At 42.6% G+C, this 18,501-nt stretch overlaps 2 protein-coding genes across 3 annotated transcripts in view; both read left to right on the forward strand.

The window, feature by feature from the left end:
* Window positions 1-1,833, forward strand: part of ddost (dolichyl-diphosphooligosaccharide--protein glycosyltransferase subunit (non-catalytic)) — a 4,997-nt gene extending 3,164 nt beyond the window's left edge. Inside the window, exons 8-11 of the mRNA XM_084015207.1 lie at window positions 297-444; window positions 570-690; window positions 846-952; window positions 1,200-1,833. Of these exons, the coding sequence (XP_083871333.1) occupies window positions 297-444; window positions 570-690; window positions 846-952; window positions 1,200-1,349 (526 nt within the window). The 3' untranslated portion in view covers window positions 1,350-1,833. The remainder of the gene's footprint in view (window positions 1-296; window positions 445-569; window positions 691-845; window positions 953-1,199) is intronic.
* Window positions 1,834-3,209: 1,376 nt separating this feature from the next.
* On the forward strand, window positions 3,210-18,255 carry plekhm2 (pleckstrin homology domain containing, family M (with RUN domain) member 2). Of its 2 annotated transcripts, XM_084016292.1 has the most exons (21): window positions 3,210-3,836; window positions 5,156-5,262; window positions 5,584-5,693; window positions 5,806-5,905; window positions 5,986-6,073; window positions 6,166-6,331; window positions 7,865-7,924; window positions 9,067-9,355; window positions 9,428-10,195; window positions 10,282-10,351; window positions 10,932-11,022; window positions 11,336-11,400; window positions 11,679-11,767; window positions 11,947-12,079; window positions 12,312-12,502; window positions 13,217-13,282; window positions 13,452-13,611; window positions 13,923-14,102; window positions 14,264-14,380; window positions 14,535-14,665; window positions 16,529-18,255. In XM_084016292.1, exons 1-21 carry the CDS (start codon window positions 3,777-3,779, stop codon window positions 16,572-16,574), a joined length of 3,087 nt encoding a protein of 1,028 aa, XP_083872418.1. In that variant the 5' UTR covers window positions 3,210-3,776; the 3' UTR covers window positions 16,575-18,255. The 2 variants fall into 2 exon arrangements, with proteins under 2 accessions (XP_083872418.1, XP_083872419.1); XM_084016293.1 differs by lacking the exon at window positions 7,865-7,924.
* The last annotated feature ends 246 nt before the right edge of the window (window positions 18,256-18,501 follow it).

Raw genomic sequence — 18,501 nt, forward strand, 5'->3', positions numbered from 1 at the left:
ACATAGCATGCACTGAGGAATTAATTGATTCAATAAACTACATGCACCATTAACACTGATTGGATATCCACATAAACGATGCAGGTACTTTACTTTTTTTAACCAATCAAGCTAATTTATAGTAAAAGCAGTGTACCTGTGTAGCAATCATGTTATGTGTAAGACAATAACGACGAATAACGACTGTTCAACATGCAATAGTCCAGTTATAGTTCGTATGGAGGATTTGGGTGTATTGTCCAGTTATAAATCTCCTGTGTTTGAAGCACTCCTCTTCCTGTTATGGTCTTTGTTAGGCATGAGCGAAATGGGAACATGGAGCTGGCTCAGGCGCTTTCTAGCTGGGTGTTCAAGGAGGCCGGAGTCCTCAGAGTGGGAGCTGTTACCCATCATCCCGTTGGAGAGCTCACACCCCCTGCAGCATACACAATCACCGACCTTGTGGTGCGTTTTTAAATGTCCATGACTTATGTGACCAGTCATGATGAATAAGTTTTGTCACAGCATTAATGAAAAGGCTGTGTATTTTTATGTCTGTATCTCAATCAGTGTAAAACTTTCCCACGCAGGAGTACAGTGTTGTCATTGAGATGTTGTCCGAGGGCCGCTGGGTTCCCTTTGACGGAGATGATATTCAGCTTGAGTTTGTGAGGATCGACCCCTTCGTCAGGACTTATCTCAAGAAAAATGGTACGTTGCTGTGGATGTAGAACATGTACTGTGCTAGTTAATTCATGCTTACACTCTGTATGCCTTCCACCCTTGTGATTTTTAGCTGTGAGCTGTATGCACCTGTGTGGTCACAAACTGTACATACTCTTGATGCTGTGTTGTCTTCCTTCCAGGAGGTAAATACAGCGTCCAGTTCAAGCTGCCTGATGTGTACGGAGTTTTCCAGTTCAAGGTCGACTACAACCGACTGGGATACACACATCTCTACTCCTCCACTCAGGCAAGTTAATCAGAGGGTCTCCTCACTTGGGTGCACCCAATTCCAAATACTGATACGGTTGCTTGAACGGCCATGCATGGAAAGTGGCAAATGCAAATGGACAGAAAAACTAGAGTTTGAATCATTTGTAGTTAATAATAATACATTTATTTGTATAGGACTTTTTAAATGTACCTCTTACTTATAATGTATTTAACTCTGCTCTGATGTATGGTGGCTTAACTGCTGTTTTGTTTCATCATCGCAGGTATCAGTCCGTCCCCTGCAGCACACTCAGTACGAGCGCTTCATCCCCTCAGCCTTCCCATACTACGCCAGCGTCTTCTCCATGATGGCAGGACTCTTTGTCTTCAGCATAGTCTTCCTGCACATGAAAGAGAAGGAGAAGTCGGACTAATTCAGAGAGACAACGGGGGGAGAGATAACACGATTATAGAGTTAAACTTGTGTGAAGAGTTGAAATTGAATGTCTTGATGGCTTGAATCTTCATGCAGGGACTTGGACTGCAGTCCTAAAAATACAGTTTCTGTTCGGTTATTGTGTTACTCAGCTAATCGGGCAGGAGGCCAAAAGGGGTGGCTGTAATACCGTGGTTAAGGTTTTTTTTTGTTGTTTTTGTACTCTGAAATCACTCAAAGACCTGTAAATGCCCTGCAGTCAGTCGGTGTTTGTATAAAGTTGCTTTACATTTGATAAAATGATATCCAAAGTAGAGCACTTGCCTTGGAACATGAGCGAAATCCATTTTAATATTTGATCCACTTTTCCCAATCAGGATGTTTGTGGTCGCTTCATGCACTGAAAATGCCAACTGTTAATTTGTTTTTGATGTTTCCAAAAAAAAAAGTTGGAGGCAACAATAAAACACTGACATTCCACTAATTTAAGAAATTCTTGTCTTTTCTGTGACATAAATTGTACTGTGATTTTCCCATTAATGTTCCCAATTAATTTGTCTCCTGGACCTAATGGATTGTATTTGACTAAATGATGCTACCCGCTGCAGCTGACGGATTTAGTCTCGGTTGTAGTGATGTATTTGTCCTCCAACAACGTTGGTATGGTAAGCATTCACGCCAGACTCCGGTTTAAAAATAAGTTAATTTAAACGTGCAGCTGTTTTGTAAAAAGTGAACCGCCCATATCTACGACATGCTTTTACTGAAGACTTATTAATATGCTAGAGCTAGTTAGCTAAAGATAATGTCAATATATTAATATGCTATTTGAATCTGAAAGTAACTTACTGTGACCCTTAAAACTAAAAAAACTAAATTTTTGTAAACAAAAAAGCGCTTTCTACATCTCCCGGCGTACTTTGAGAGCAACTCCAGTCTGATTGATCATTTTGGAACAACAAAGGCGGTGACTAGAACTGGATTCTATTGGCATAACATAAGGAACATTTAATTTAGCAAAGCAGAAGCAAGAGATATAATTAAGAAAAACACCATTAAAGAATGGCAACGCAAATGGGAAACATGTTACAGGACGACATCTTTATTCAATACAGCGAGAAGTGAACATAAAGAAAAAAGCTAAAAGGAGCACCAAAGAAGAAAATATTTGAACAAGATTGAGGGTAGGACATTCAAGACTTAATAAAACATTGCATTTAAAAAAGAAACATCCTACATGTTTATGTGAGAGCTGTATAGGATTAGAACAGTCAGTTAAACATGTCATTATGCATTGTCAAAAATATTCACAAGAACGGGAAACATTAAAAAGGGAAATAGGAATAGAAGAATTTAGTTTGGAAAATGTATTTGAAGCTGGGGTAGGAAAACTATTTAAATATTTGAGACAAACAGGATTGATGGGAAGAATTTAGTAGATTAATGGGTAGATAACTCTGGTCCACACTCCAACATAGTAGGTGGCGCTAATGCACCTTAACGCTGGTTGCCAACCGCCAAAAAAAAAACCCATAAAGAAGAAGAAGAAGCGGATTCTATTGGCTCTGACGGTTGTAGACGACACCCGCTTGCGCATGCGCGAAGTGGGTCTAGTCGTCTTCGTCGGCAGACCGGTTGGTCAATTGTCGTTATCCTTTTCCCATTCCAATGTCAATGGAAAGTCCTACTTCTATAAATGGTGCTTCTTCTCACATGACTCGCCTAGCTGTATGCAGTCATTCTTGCACACGCGCCTAATTGAAGATTTTCTTTTGATAATTTATAATAAAGTCATATTTTATAATGTTTCGTGTTTTCGAACAAAGTCGAGCACAAACAACTTTTAATTGTCCCTACAGTCCTCCCACGCGATATGGGGGCTAGTGATGACGTAATACACTGACTCGGACCAAAAGTAACCCTAGCATCCGTGACTTTGACATAAGCTAATTCATTCATATAGGAAACTATGCGAAAGGGTAACTTAAAGTTGTTCACAATCTCTAACCACAGGGATGAAACGGAGAGTACGGTAACCACTACTGCTGCTAAAAGTTATCCATGGTTGGCGTCTAAAACTTGCTAGCCACCCCCACCCTCAGTCTGGCGTTAAAAAAAAAAAAAAAAAAAAAGTCAAGTGGCTCCTGCTAACGCGAAGAAGCTAACCGGATCCGTTGGCAGCGGTTGACTTATTGCGCCTCTTGCTTGGCATTAACATGGTGGTTCGTACACTCGCGTTGCGTTTGAATTAAACGTGTACATTAGGCAGTCAACGCCGTATCGTCAGTTTTACCGCCTACATCATTGGAGGGCAAGATAATGTTAAGTTAGCTAGCTAAAGGCAGGCGGCGTTAGCTTTAGCAAAACAAGCGCTCTGCTTTGGGAGTCAGCTGACAGGCGGCTGTAAGCTGACAACAGAGCAGTGATGGACCAACTGAAAGTACAGGATCGCATATTGGAAAACATCTCCCTGTCCGTCAAGAAGGTAAGCGCTGTGCGGTCGGCCAACACATTGACATACTGTCACACAATTGAGGTGTTTTTGAATGAATTACAGTCGCTAACGTTAGGTCATCTTTTGTCCGGCGAGGAGGGCGACTTTCAAGTCGGTGGGAAACCAGCTGGCTCCCACGGGAATGCCTTTCCCTTATTAATGTAATCAAATAACGTATAGACTATTCTTGTTAGTTCACCTTTATGTTTCATGGTTGTCATGTTTTCTTGTTGTAGCTTCTTATTTTGACCACGGTTACCAGTAGTGGCATGAAGCCCATGTGTTTGCTCACTGCGGCATGTGCTGTAAACACACCTGCAACTATATCAGGACACATACATTTATATGATAAGGGTTGTTTTTTTCCTAATTTCCTTGTGACATATTTTAGATTTTGTTTGTACAATTATGTCTGGTGCATTTTAATATTCCTCTTCTTCCTGCATGTTTGTGCATTCACTTTCTAAAACTGTGCATTTAAGTTTTTGTATTCTGTATGGGTCTCTGTTTCAGTCATTTCTCATTACTAGTCCATCAGTGTTTAAACGCAACAAGGCAAGCCCCATAAATCCACAGTTGTCAAATATGTTTTAGTCGACTAACCCAGTTTATATCTTTCATTATAGAAACTGCATAAGGTCCACGAAAGTGCTTATGAAATGGTTTGCCTCAAGCTTCCAACAAAGTGTACAGTGTTTTCCTCGTGCAAACATAGTCATGTCACTGCTGGGTGGTGAACTATAATGAAAAACACGAAAGATCATCTGCATGAACCACATACTTCTCAGTAGAGCTGTCTGCCTCTAACACTGTGCTCTGTGTATGCCAGTAGAGATGTTGAATCCTTGTAAATTATTTATATCGAATAAGATAGGCGCAGTGCTTTGTTGCTTTTGCTCTTTGCACCAACACATTGTATTTGACATGCCAATGACTGAGGTGAAAAGTGTCACACATCAGATGAACAATATGAACTATAGCAGCAGTCCCCCAGTTTGAGGGCACAAATTATATTTGGTTGCATATCCTTTACTGTATCCTATGACTGGCTTTAATCTCTTCAGTCCACAGACATTTGCAGGCACTTAGAATCTTCAGTCCTAGCTAACTAACTGTTCGTTATACAGTCTGGTTTTTGGCTGTACTGGAAACAGCAGTAAATCACATACTTAGCTGGATTTAGGTCAGCAGCATTCCACTGTTGGGCTCTAAATTCCTTGACTGATTTGACTGTATGGTGCATTGTAGGATTCCTCTTCCAAGCAAAACAAACCATGAGAGAAACTAAGTCTCTCTCTCTCTCTCTACAGTTGCAGAGTTACTTTGCGGCCTGTGAAGATGAGACTCCAGCTATCCGAAATCACGACCGGGTCCTTCAGCGCCTCTGTGAACACCTCGACCATGCTCTGCTGTATGGGTAAGAGACTAACTGCAAGTAAACCAGAAAGAGGAACGGTGCATAGAGCAAATTATCTAATTTGTTTTTATTTCTCATTATTCTTATATATCCTGCATGTACCACACCATGTCCCCTCCAGATTATCTCTCACAGTTTTGACAGCTTTTTGACCCACGTTACACATAATTGATCATGTGGATACTTCACAGTATATTTCTGTTACATTTTTGTGAAAATGTAGTTCTTGTGTCATCATGCTACTCCCCTTACCCCCCCCCCCCCCCCCCCCCCCATTTGCCCTCATGCATCTGATACTATTGATTGTTTTCTACATTACAGCCTGCAGGACATCTCCTCAGGCTACTGGGTCCTGGTCCTTCACTTCACCAGGAGAGAGGCTGTCCGTCAGATAGATGAGCTTCAGCACATAGCAACCAACCTTGGTCGAAGTGAGACATCTCCCTCAACCACTCAAACACGCATTTACAGCACATAGTTGGGGGTAAATAATCAGTCATGGGGTTAAATGTCTAGAAAAGAACTCTTCTCCTTTCTGTCTAGGCCGTGCATGGTTGTACCTGGCGTTGAGCGAGAGCTCTTTAGAGAGCTATCTTCGCCTCTTCCAGGAGAACCAAGGATTACTGCAGAAGTATTATTTCAAGTAAGTCATCCAGGTACCCTGATGTTGGTAAGTAATTGTCTGTCAGTCTCATGAGGCTAACTGGTTTTCTTTTCTGCCAGGAACGCTCTGGTCTGCAGCCATGATCACCTCACTCTCTTCCTCACGTTGGTGTCCGGCCTGGAATTCATTCGCTTCGATCTGGAGCTGGTTCGCATATATTTTATAGTAACATCAATAGAAATGCTGCTCGTAAATGTTAGCAGCATATGTAACGTTTCTGTTGGGTCCCGCTGATTCAGGATGTGCCCTACCTGGACGTGGCTCCCTACATGCCAGAATACTACAAACCCCAGAACCTGCTGGACTTTGAGGAACGGCTGCCCAGTTCCGACAGCTTGTCTCTGCACTCCTTCACCTCCACCAACCTGGAGTGGGATGACAGTGCCATAGCCCCCTCCAGCGAAGGTAAGCAGTAAGATGGCAATCCATCCATCGTCTACCGCTTATCCTGTATTCAGGGTCGTGGGGGGCTGGAGCCGATCCCAGCTGACATTGGGCAAAGGCAGGTCACCCTGGACAGGACGCCAGTCTATCACAGGGCCGACATGTAGAGACAGACAACCATTCACTCTCACATTCACACCTACGGGCAATTTAGAGTCATCAATGAACCTATCCCCATCCTGCATGTCTTTGGACTGTGGGAGGAAGCCGGAGAACACGGAGAGAACCCGGAGAGAACCCAAGGGGAGAACATGCAAACTCCGACTCGGGAAACTAACCCGACAGTGCTACCCACTACACCACCGTGCAGCCCCAGATGGCAATCCGAGTTATTTAATGTTGGGTATCTGATGATAGCTTAATGAGAAGCTGCTAGCGGAATGTTTTCTACACTGCTCTTTGCTAGTAATTGGGGGGAGAGAAAGCTGTTTTTTAACAATCGAAGGTTGACAAATCTTAGTAGTTTGTCATCCTAGGTGCCAATCATCATATAAGGCTTCACCTTGACAATTTAATTTTCACTTGCATATGCAGCAGAATGCACTGTAGAGCCAGCTGTGGTAAAGGAAAGCAGCATGTTGCACCATGAGCCAAAACACAGTAGAGTTCAGTCAAGAAAGGATTGGAATTTGATCCCTTCTATCTTAGCTGGGACTGATCCATCAAGATATGCCTGGATTAGCCTTGATGCGGATCCACGGGATCGGCTTGGAACATCTCTAGTAAACTCCTAATTTTATTTTTATCCTTTGCTTCACTTAATCAACAGTGATTGTTTAATTTGATAAGAGTTGGCCAAACTTTAATCATAATCATTTGGATCAATACTGGCTTTTAATTCTTAATCGCTTGTCCAGTCAGTATTGCTCAACTTTTAATTATCCCCATCATATATCTAGTGTCAGTTTTATGTGCTGCAGTGTCTCTGTGTGCTATTCATCTGGACACTTTATGGACTAATAATGGTGTTACATTCCTGAATGGCAGCTTTTATTTTGACACACACACACACACACACACACACACACACACACACACACACACACACACACACACACACACACACACACACACACACACACACACACACATATATTATCTGGCACAACTGATACAGTGATGTCCAGCTAATGGCATGTTGGAGCAGAAGTTGAAGCCTTGACTCTTGACAATAGATACCAAAGCATTGCAAAATACCATGCATTTTATAAAATGCATCACTTGGCGTGCAGAGGCTCATGATTACGGAATGATTCCATTTGGGTAATTGCAACGCTCACTGAATGCTTTCTTCATCACAGTTTCCACAAAGAACTGAGTCAGTTCCCCTGTTTTAGTTTTAGTTCCCACTTTGTCTGTTCATCCCCATTGATTCTGTTACATCATTCATATACCATATGTTATGTTATTTTTCTGTTTTCTCTTCCATTGTCTCAATCTCCTCTCTCCTCTCCATCGTTCTCTAATACTGATCATTATCCTTCCTTTTTTTAGATTATGATTTCGGTGACATCTTCCCCGTGTTGCAGTCATTGCCAAGTGCAGACTGGGAAGGTGGGACGTTGGTCAACCCATCTTTCTGCCCTTTCACCCCCCCCCTATCTGGCATGGCCATTCCACCATGTTTGTGCTTAATGCATGCTCTGTTCTCGAGTCAGTAATTAGACATGTTAATATGTAAAGTACAGCAAAAGACTGCTGAAGTTAGGACACATGATCGAAAGGGAAATGGGTAAACATGCTTCTATTTTAGGGTGTGAATCAGCTGGAAGGGATGTGGGTTTTGGTGTAAAGTTGTGCGGCACATTTCCAGCCAATAATAAAACGATACGTGGCAGGCATATGCCTTTGCTCACTGCCTAACTGGATTTGATGTACATTAAAGAAGAAGCTAATGGCTTAATTCAATTCAGTGTTGGGTGGGTATACTGCACTATTATGAGTCATGTTCTGCATGTGTTTCTCATCTTGGGAATGATCCCGCTGCTAACTCTGCCTTATTATTTACCAGATAAATGCCTGGTGTGCTGCCTGGTACTCACCTCGTCCAGTCTGTCTACATTACACTGTTATCTGTTTGTCTGGTGGAACTTTTTTTTCCCGTAATGTCTTCTCTTCCTGTGTGACATGTGGCACTGGTTTAGGCTAAGCTAGAGAGTGAAAATTCCATTGTATTACTACAGCATCTGATGAATACATAACTGTTAATGAAAGCAGTTTGTAATGTGTTCAGAGTGATTTGGTCAAAGCCGTAGCTTAGACCGTCCACTCATGAGCCATCCAATGTGCTGATTCCTACAAATTATGTTATTAATACAATTGCTTGACCTAGGCCTGTGCTGCAAAGAACGCTGCTGTCTGTGTACCTACTCGATGTCTGCCGCAACGTGTTTTGTGCCTCTCTGACCCTGCCAAAGAACTACAAAGGACTCTGCAGCTCTTAACGTTTGTGCGCTCTGGAAGAAATGCAAAGTTTATGTGAAATTGTCTCGTTGGTTCAGCTTTCCAATGGTGATGAAAACATAAATAAATAAAAAAATGTATGAATAGATCAACTCTACTCTAAATTACTTTCCATTGTTAAAACGTTTCTTACGTGGGAGACAGTGTCACAAAAACAGTGCATTTCTTATCAATGTGTGTGTGTGCACGTTAATGTATACATACTTTAACTCTTGGTGTTAACTCTTGTGTAGAGGGTGACCTGACCGACCAGGCCAGCTGTCCACGGTCCAGTGGCTCTGATCCCCAGACGGTCATCAGCGACACAGTGGTCCTTTCTACTGGCACCATCAAGGTGAAGGTAGCACCTTACTTTGCTCCACACAGCCCCACGTTCAGACACAACCCCTTCAACGAGGACTCGGACACTAACACCCCCAACACCTCCGCCGACGTCACGCCTGTTCATTTGGCCAGCTGCTACCACACCGCTACCACTGGAGATGACACGGAGAACGCCAGCAGTGAGCTGGAGGTCATCAGGTACAGTAGCTACAGTTTAGGTCTCTGGCTTGTTCTGTTTTTATTCGTATTAGAACCTCTCTGGTCTTCCAGGATGGCCAGACGAAGGAAACCGGCCAAGAAGCGACGAGGGAGGGGCTCCACAGATTCCATCTGCAGCATCCATAACTCTGTCTCCTCTGAGCACATGGAAATGGACACCAGCCTCCTGGCCTCGGAGGATGTGGATTCATTAAACGGCACCGTGATACAGCTGGACGCCGAGTTGAGGAGAAGCAGGGTGGGATCAGAGGTGGTCGTGGAGGAAGGAGACGAGGACGGATTGGAAGGCCTACGGCTCCCGGAGATGACGGACACCTCCATGGACACCGTGGGTCAACCCCTCCGTGATGTCATGGACCGGCTCAATGGGGCTCTGGATATGGGGGAGGCGTTGGAGCATGGAGAGGAGGGGGAGGAGAAAATCAGCAAAGGCAGTGATCGTGGTCCAGAGCTGCCTGTACAGCAGCCCTTTCGAGAGGATTCGGAGGGTGAGCCTCCTGACCCAGCCTCAGGGGAGCGATGTTACTCCCTGCAGGCCACAAGCCACGACTTCCTGCAGGCCTCTCCTTCGCCTACAGACTTATGCTGCTTTACCCCCAACAGTCCAGACTCTACTCCCACGGGTGGTGGCCACGATGATGCTACAGAGCATAGCCAGTCACAGACTCTTTCAGGTGGCCTTGAAGATGAAGGAGAGGCAAAAGCGGCAGCAGGACAGGAGCCCGAGATGAAGACCGGGGAGGAAGACGCAGAAGAAGGAGAGGAAACCAACAAGGATCCGTTTGCTGAGGAAGAATGTTCTCATCCCGCAGAGTTTAAGTAAAGACTTTCTACAAATTCAGTGGGCTTGTTTTTGTAATGTTGTTTTTAAGTGTGTCTAATCTTCTTTATTGTTCACATTTCAGGGTGGACAACAATCACCTGCTTCTACTCATGATTCATGTTTTCAGAGAGAATGAGGAGCAGCTTTTCAAGGTGAAGCCCTGAGTTTTTATTTTTTTTTATTTTGAAAGAATTCCATTCTTTGGAGAGAATGTGTAACGGTCTTTTACCAGGCCTGTCCTCAAATGTGTCGTTTTTTTGTCTTAAGCCATTGGTATTGTGTAACTCGTACTTGTTTTGACATGGAAGCAGTGGTTTGGAGACTGTTGCTCAGTGGAAGTGTTTCAAGGCTCAGTTTGCCAATTTCCTTTAACTACTTTTACTTGGGCTGTAGTAATACATCTGTCTGGTATGAGCTGTTAAAGATCAACAAAAAATCAACAAAATCAACACTTTTTCACACGCAAACAACCCCCAAAAATATCATCGTCATAAGCTTAATCATTTTCAAGTATCAAGTGAATAAAGAGTGCACTGATTTGTAATCAATCATGAAAACTTAGAACTAAGGATGGACTCGGCCCATTAAATAACAGCCTGTATAGTCTGTTATGTAGCAACACTGCGTTACAGTGTGCTATGGTGTTGCCAGAAGCCATCTCTAGTTAACAGAACAGTTTTCTGATGGATGAATATGAAGATGCTGACACTGGATTTATCTTTGTGTTGTCAGATGGCGAGAATGAGTACAGGCCATATGGAGGGCGACCTGCAGCCCCTTTACTTGCTGTTGACTGACTGTTACATCTATCTGCTTCGGAAGGGTAAGTGCTTAAAAACTGAGGAATACTGGGGAATACTGATAATGGTATTGGTGTATATTTTAAACATGGGAAACAGGCATTTATCTCTGAATTTCCTTACATTTACGGAATACAATCATTTAAATTATTATTAAAAACATGCCTGCAGATCTGGGTTTCTACCATTTTGAAGTTCCCATAAGATCTACAACTAGGATCTGATTCAGGAAGTGGGGAATACATTTAAATACGTTTTATTCTGTAGGCAGAAAAAGCTTTACATTGACATGTGCTCACTGCATGTCTTATATGTACTTTTTTTCCCCCTCCACAGGTGCAGCAGAGAAGCCCTACACAGTAGAAGATGCTGTTTCTTATAATGAGCTGGACTACCTTTCAGTGAGTGTCCTGCACAACAGGATTTGCAATTTTTTTTATTTTACATACACGTTTTCTAAAAACCTGTTGTCTTCTTACGGTCTTAATGTTTGCTCAAACCAAACGCCAAGTGGACGCAGGATTTTTTTCCCGGAGTATTCCCCAAGATACCTCAAATCTTAGTACAAATAATTTCCTGTATCTGCTCATTATTAAAGTTGAGTTGCAAAGCTCCGGGTGCCCACAGACAGTAACAGTTTTGTGTCTGATATATTATGTGTAATCCTATTTTCTTTGAGGTGGGCCTTGATCAACAGACAGTGCTGGTGGTTTGCACTAACAGACGAAGGAAATTCCTGTTGGACACAGCTGATGCCTCTCTGACTGAGTGAGTACACCCGTATATCTCTGCCTCATGTTACTTGGTAACTATGTGGAACTGTCCCAGTGAGAGAGCCAGCATGCCCACCACTACTCGTGTGTATATCTTATGGTCTTATACAGGACACATCACTACGGGGATGTCTCTCCTCTAACCTCATCCAATCCATCCTTTTTCACTTACAGGTGGTTCTTGTCTGCTCTAAAGTCAGCCATGGTGAAGGGTTGTCGTGAGCCTCCTTACCCCTCTGTGCTGACTGATGCTACCATGGAAAAACTGGCTCTCACTAAGTTCGTCTCCCAGGAATCCCACTGTGAGGTATAGACATGTCAATGTTCACATGTACACTATTAGCTCTTTATTAGAGGTCTGGGTCTGTATTCACATACATTGGAGAAAACTCTCAGCGAGCTCGTAACCTAAGCATTTCTAGCAGGAAGTCTTAGCTTCAAAGTGATGTAGGAAACTTCTCAGAGCGACTCTGAGAAAGTAAGCGGCAGTGCACAGCATTTCATTGTCCTGGTAAACTAATACTTTACTGTTTCTCCAGTTATGTGACGTTTCTATCCAACTGTATTCACTGGTCCACTGGGAGGATCCTATGGACATGGCCTTGTCACCCCAGGACGGCCCGCCAATCTCTGGACGAACTTCCAGCACCAAGGAGGGGATGCTGCAGTACCGAGCTGGAAGCACCTACCTGGGCAAAGAGCTGTGGAAAAGCTGCTACCTCGTCCTCAGGTATGAGCAGATCGTACACACCTCCTTTAGGCTGGTATCAATATGTTCCTTGACATATACTGGCTGGACTCCATACAACATTTCTTTTATATCTGATATTAACTTTCCCATATTGCATTAAGAAGGTGAGAAAGGCTCTTTCCTTCACAAATGATACGCGTTTGTGTCACTTCCAATGGTTATATTCATGACATTTTAGATGGATCATGTCCAGCATATTTCCTGACAATCTGTCCAGATGAACACAATGTGTAATATAAAATGAAGAATGGAGGCTGTGTGCTTTTTGGCAACAGTCTTGCCTTTATCTATAGTAAGGCTAAGAAGGTTTCCCTTCGAAACCCAACCAAACAATTATCTTCTGAAATGGTTGTGTGACTGACACTTTCATCATTACAGATCAATGCATTCCATAAAGCGTAGAATATAAATGCTTTATATACTGTTAAGGGCTACATATCCTGTACATCATTTATCATACATTTAGCCTCTTAATGTTACTGTCAAAGTGCAAACAATCGATGCATTTAACTGTAAAATCTTCTTCCGGGGGAGAATGTCCTCAGACTCCATAGAGGGTGTAAATTCCTTTTCTTAATGACGATACACACAGAAAAAAAATACTACAATATAATTGTATATATTTAATTTATTTTCTGATAATGGAAATGTATAAATAGATATAGATGTATAAATAGTCCTATTTTCTTGCAGCAAGGGGATTCTGTACCTGTATGCAGAAAGAACGGATGTGACACCTCTGCTGTCGGTCACTATCAGGTAATCTTCAGCTGGCTGGGAGTCCCATTTTCACAGCGCACCTTTTGACTCGTCACAGCAGGAAAAGCACTGGTGTTATTAATAACATTAATGATGGCATGTAGAATACCAGGATCCTGGAAAGAAAGTGGATTCACCAATGCATTTCCGTGCTCTTTGTGCCCAACAGAGGAGAGCACTGTGGAGGCTGCCGTCGCTCAAACAGCACAGAGCGTCCCCACGCCTTCCAAGTCATCCTGACAGAACGGCCTCCAGTGGAGCTCAGCGCTAACAATGAGCAGGACATGGCCGAATGGATGTTGCTGCTCTGCCAGTCCGTCTCCAAAGGGGTAAGGACATGTACCATGTGTTACCAAATACTTTTTACATGTTTTAATATTGCATTAATATTTTATAGCGGGTGCCACCTAGTCTGACTGTTCATCAGTACACCAAATTTAATATCAAACCGGTTTGAAAGTGATTACACCGGCCCAACCTTACCTGTAGGGATACACTGTACCAGCTGAACAGGCTTCATAGTGAGCAAGAGGCATCCAGGTTTTAGCTCATAGAATTCCTCTTATGTTAAATATCAATGGATGTAAACCCCCGTTTATATGTGCAAGGAATAATTAAATGACAGCCCCCTTACCTGCAGGTCATCCCTCAAGGTGTGGCCCCCACGCCATGTATCCCATGCTGCCTGGTGTTGACGGACAGGAAGCTGCTAACTTGCCATCAGGACTGTCAGACGAGCTTCTTCCGTTCACTGGGCAGCGCCGACATCTGTGATGTCATTTCTGTCAGCCTGGAGGCCGACAGGGAGTACTGCGTCATTGTGAGTGGTCAGCTGTTGAACTCCTCATTATATTAGACTTTTAACTCATTACTGTATGCGTTCCTGTGTATATGTCACACAGTTTGCGTTAACTACAGGCACAGAGAGCAAGAAGAAATTAGTTTAATTGTATTTTAAGCCTTCCTTTTCCCGCTGTGTAGGAGTTTGCGACAGATCGGACCCAGTTCCTTCCTCCCTGGGTGTTGTACTTCAGTGGCTGTGAGGAGAGAGATCGACTGCTGGAGGCGTTGGACAACACATGGAAGGCTGTTTTCCAGGTGGGAAGATGAACTGTGATCAGTGGATTAAGGCGAAACAAACCAAAAAAAACTCAGTAATATTGCAATATTTGCTGTTCCGATTGTATTAGCATTCCAGAGAGACTGGCTATCCACCTGGCTGAATGCTTATGTATGTCCTCACTACACACAGGTTGACCTTCCCCACAGAGAAACGTTGGATCCGTCCGTGCAGAAGCGTTGCGGTGAGGCCCTCGCCCTGATGAATAGCGCTTGGCAGAGGGCAGACAGTCTGGCCCGAGGCAGAGCCCAGCGTGAACCCTGGTGCTGACAGACACACACATGCACGAATACACTTCCCTGTGGGTCGCCACTGAGACAGACTTACGGATAAACAGTCCGATTTAGTTCCAGGGTAGATGGATATAACTCATACAGGCTGTGTCGCTGCAAACTAAGCTGAAAATTAGACGTGGTTGTTGGTCGCTGCACCACAGCGTGAGCATGTGATGCACCTCTGATTCACTGATTAAATGTTTCTCGGAGAAACTGCAGGAGTAGCGGTGCATATGGTGCACACATCGCAGTGATACAACAGCAAGATATTCTGAAATGGATGAATATTAACAATATTAACTGCATTAACGATGCAGCGGGTATGGATTTGATCCTCGCCATTATTCCTTTATTAGTGGTTCTTAAGAAATGGCAGCAATGCTGAGTAAACATACTGGAGGAAGGAAAAGTTTGGGATCACATGATGTGATATTTTGTACTCTCCGTATGAGGGGAAAAAAAAGCCCCGTCGGAAATGGCGATGGATGATTTTACAGTGGTCGTGTCATACATCGTGCATTCTAATATATCCTGCTGAATTGAGTTTGGAAATTCTTTCTCCACAAAGTCAAGCCTTGACTTTGAGATGTAGACGTTGCATATACTCTATAACTACACTGAGGAAGCTGAGTGGGGAGGAGGACAAGAATCCTTTATCAGCAGCTTCCGTGCTCAGTGCAAAAAGACAATTATTCATGTTTTCCGACAGAAGAATAAATCTGTGGAGCGCCGTCGGAGTCGAGTGGTTACAGTGCCACATTAACACAACAGCCCAGAATCAATGCCAGGACCATTTCCAGTCTGTGTGTGTCTATGTCAAGAAAGCCATAGATGAAGGGGGGGCCAATTAATGCTCGTTTGAAACCGTTCACACTCCGTTGCCTTGCACACACAGCAGTAACTCTAACTGTGTGAAGATGAGACACTCCTTGCTTTGTTACAAGATGTTCGACTGAAGCGCTACAATTATAAAGCAAAGCAGCACCGTAGAGTATCACCGCATAATCACTGATAGTTATGTATGTGTCTGATGTTCAGTTTTATTTAGTCCGTCTAAGGCACAGAGAATGAGGATCTCAACATGAAGAATATTGGGATGCTTTATAGTTGCACTGTACATGACATGCTTATGACATGCTCTCTCTCTCAGATATTGCTTTACCAATTTAAATTGTCACTCGGATTACAAAAAACAAAACACCCTATCAGGAAATACAACAGACTTGCCTTTTATCTCCGCTCCGTAGAGACGAGTGGAGGCTTCCATGCAGACTTGCACATTGTTTTTGCTGTTAGTCTTTTTTTTTTTTTAATGGCACCAGTTGTGGTTTTGTGTTAATATCATAACATGCTTTTTTTATTGCCATTGCAGAGGAAGTGGGAACAATTGATACTAAATTATTTAAATGAGTGGTGACATTTGGGGTGGGGGGGTTGTGTTGACTTCTGTGTCTGCAAGTATCAAGTAAAAATGACGGTTTGTGTGAAGAATCGGTTACTGACTGATAGCTACATGTTGTTTTGGCTCATCATTTTTCGGTTTGCACCAGTGTTTGCCGGCGTCATACTGTACTGTTCTATACAGTAAGATCTGGCCACTCCACTACATTAGAACATCGTTTTCTGCACTGGTCGTTTAGACCATATTTAAGTAATAATAATAATAGAATGCTTGAAGTTAAAATCTCAAGGATCTCTGTTTCATTCTCTTTAGCGGCACATATGGCTATAAGTGCAGGTGTGTTTTTGGATCCCGCTTCCCAGAGATCCAAACGGTGTGATGTCACTGGTTTGTTTTTGTTTTTTTATCACCTGTAGTCATCACTCTTTTATTTGTTTGTTCTTCCATAGTAACAGTTTACTCACAACACCAGCAGAGACCAGGTGGAAAAAGTAGGCCACTTCACACACAAGGGTTGAAGTAGCTCCGCCTACCCTCTGTGGCGGACCGTTGCTGGGTGATGGGAAACACGTCACCGTGCACTGCTGCCTGTGATTACATTGTTTTCCCCCCAGGAATGTTGCCACAGACGTCCAGTTCATAAATGCAAGGGCTTTCATCAGTGGGCTCAATCAGCATTTTGTTACCTCATTCAGTAATAGTGACTTAACAGACATTTATTGAAAGCTTAGCAAATTTAGCATCTGTTCTTAGTAGAAATAGTAATATCCTATATAGTAGACCAGAAACCAAACCCTTTTAGTTTCTCTGTAGATTACAGTCAGTGGCTGGTCATGCATGTGTTACAATCTGTCCTCAACACTGACTCTGGTACTGCTGATCTGTCAATGACAGTCTGTAAATGCTCTCATTACTAAACTGTCAACCTCATCTGAACTTGATGAAAAGGCCAACTCGCAAGGCACTACTTTTCCTTTTTGTGGTTGCCTACACTACAATATGACAAAGACCACTTAAACAATCATCTTTTGAGTCAAAATATATATGCTATGTCGGGCTGGGTTTCCAACATCAATACTCTAAAGTACAGACATAACTGTGTCCTTATTGAATGTTGGTGAGGTTGTTGTCATTTGATGAAATATTACTTCTTTTTTACTGTTAAAAACCAGCTAGATTTGTGTTAAAATATGTGATTACTGTCAGCAAAGTGGGGTACTAACATTTTTTTTTTTTTTTAAGTTTCGCCCCCAAAACTCAAGCACTGAATAAGCACCAGTATCAAAACCTTGAAACGATAACCTAAACATATGTCTATCTATATATGTCTGTGGGAATGTGTTTCTCTGTCACACTATAACTTTCATGTCAGCATTATTCAGTGCTTTAAGCCTTTCAAAGTGCCACTTGGTCTCATTCAACTTCTGCTCTTTTACAAAGAAATCTAATCTCAGGTGAAAAAGGTTGCATCCAAAACCTTAAGACTCACCGTGTGTGTGTGTGTCTGTGTGTGTGTGCGCGTGTTATTTTTTGTTTTTAGCGCTGTTTTTTTCTAATTCAATATTTTTTAAATGCCCTTTTGTATTTTGGTTTGGTGCAGCATTATGAAGTTCTTTTGCACACTCTGTCAAGGCTGCAAAGTAATATTGCATGTTGGAAAAGGTTTTATGTAAAAAGTCCTTTTTAATATTTCAGTGGATTCCAAGATATGATTGGTAAGTTATGTAGACAGAATCGTCTCCCCCAGTGGATTACTGAAGGACTTTCTGACGTGGGAGAGAACACTTGCAATAGTTGGACTTACTTGAAACGTTTGTTGGATTAATAATAAAGGATCAACTACATAGAGTGGCCTATGTAGGCTATATGAGAAAAAGGTTAACGTTTTGAATGTGGGACATTGCTGGCCAATGATGGGTGACATCTAAGTGATGCATTGTGGGGAAAAGTGCGTTTTTGAATTTTGTTCACATATGTATTATTGCATGTTATATTTGTATCATGTTTAACAGTTTTATCGGATTGTAAATAGAGCCCTAATCAAATATAACATACTGTACACTCGCATAAAGACGTGCATGTCCAGAAGGTTTTACACTGTTCATAACGAGAATGAATGTACAAATACACCTTTGTGATCGGACGGCTTAAATGAATAAACTGAAATGAAACAGTGGCTCCTGTGGTGTTACATGTGCCAGTTTTTCCACTTTCAACATCTGTATTTCTCTTATAGGTCAAACCAGTGAAATGCTGTGCGTTCAAAACACAAGGGCAGTCATGTTAGAGCAGGGAGAGGAGGTCGACAGGTAAGAGCAGTTTGTGTGTTAGGTAAGCTGTGCTTGACAAACAAATGTCGTCTCCAAAGCCTATTGCTGTAATCCCTTATGTAAAGTTTGTCAAAGGGTGGTTGTCGGCACAA

Source organism: Eutrigla gurnardus (assembly GCF_963514095.1).
Source record: "Eutrigla gurnardus genome assembly, chromosome: 8".
In the NCBI taxonomy this organism is placed as follows: domain Eukaryota; kingdom Metazoa; phylum Chordata; class Actinopteri; order Perciformes; family Triglidae; genus Eutrigla; species Eutrigla gurnardus.

Bases quoted from the DNA above. Each gene is read 5' to 3' on its own strand.
- plekhm2 (XM_084016292.1), top strand. From the start codon at position 3,777: ATGGACCAACTGAAAGTACAGGATCGCATATTGGAAAACATCTCCCTG. The intron at 3,837-5,155 runs GTAAGCGCTGTG...CTCTCTCTACAG, and splicing joins TCTCCCTGTCCGTCAAGAAG to TTGCAGAGTTACTTTGCGGC. The intron at 11,401-11,678 runs GTGAGTGTCCTG...ATTTTCTTTGAG, and splicing joins ATGAGCTGGACTACCTTTCA to GTGGGCCTTGATCAACAGAC.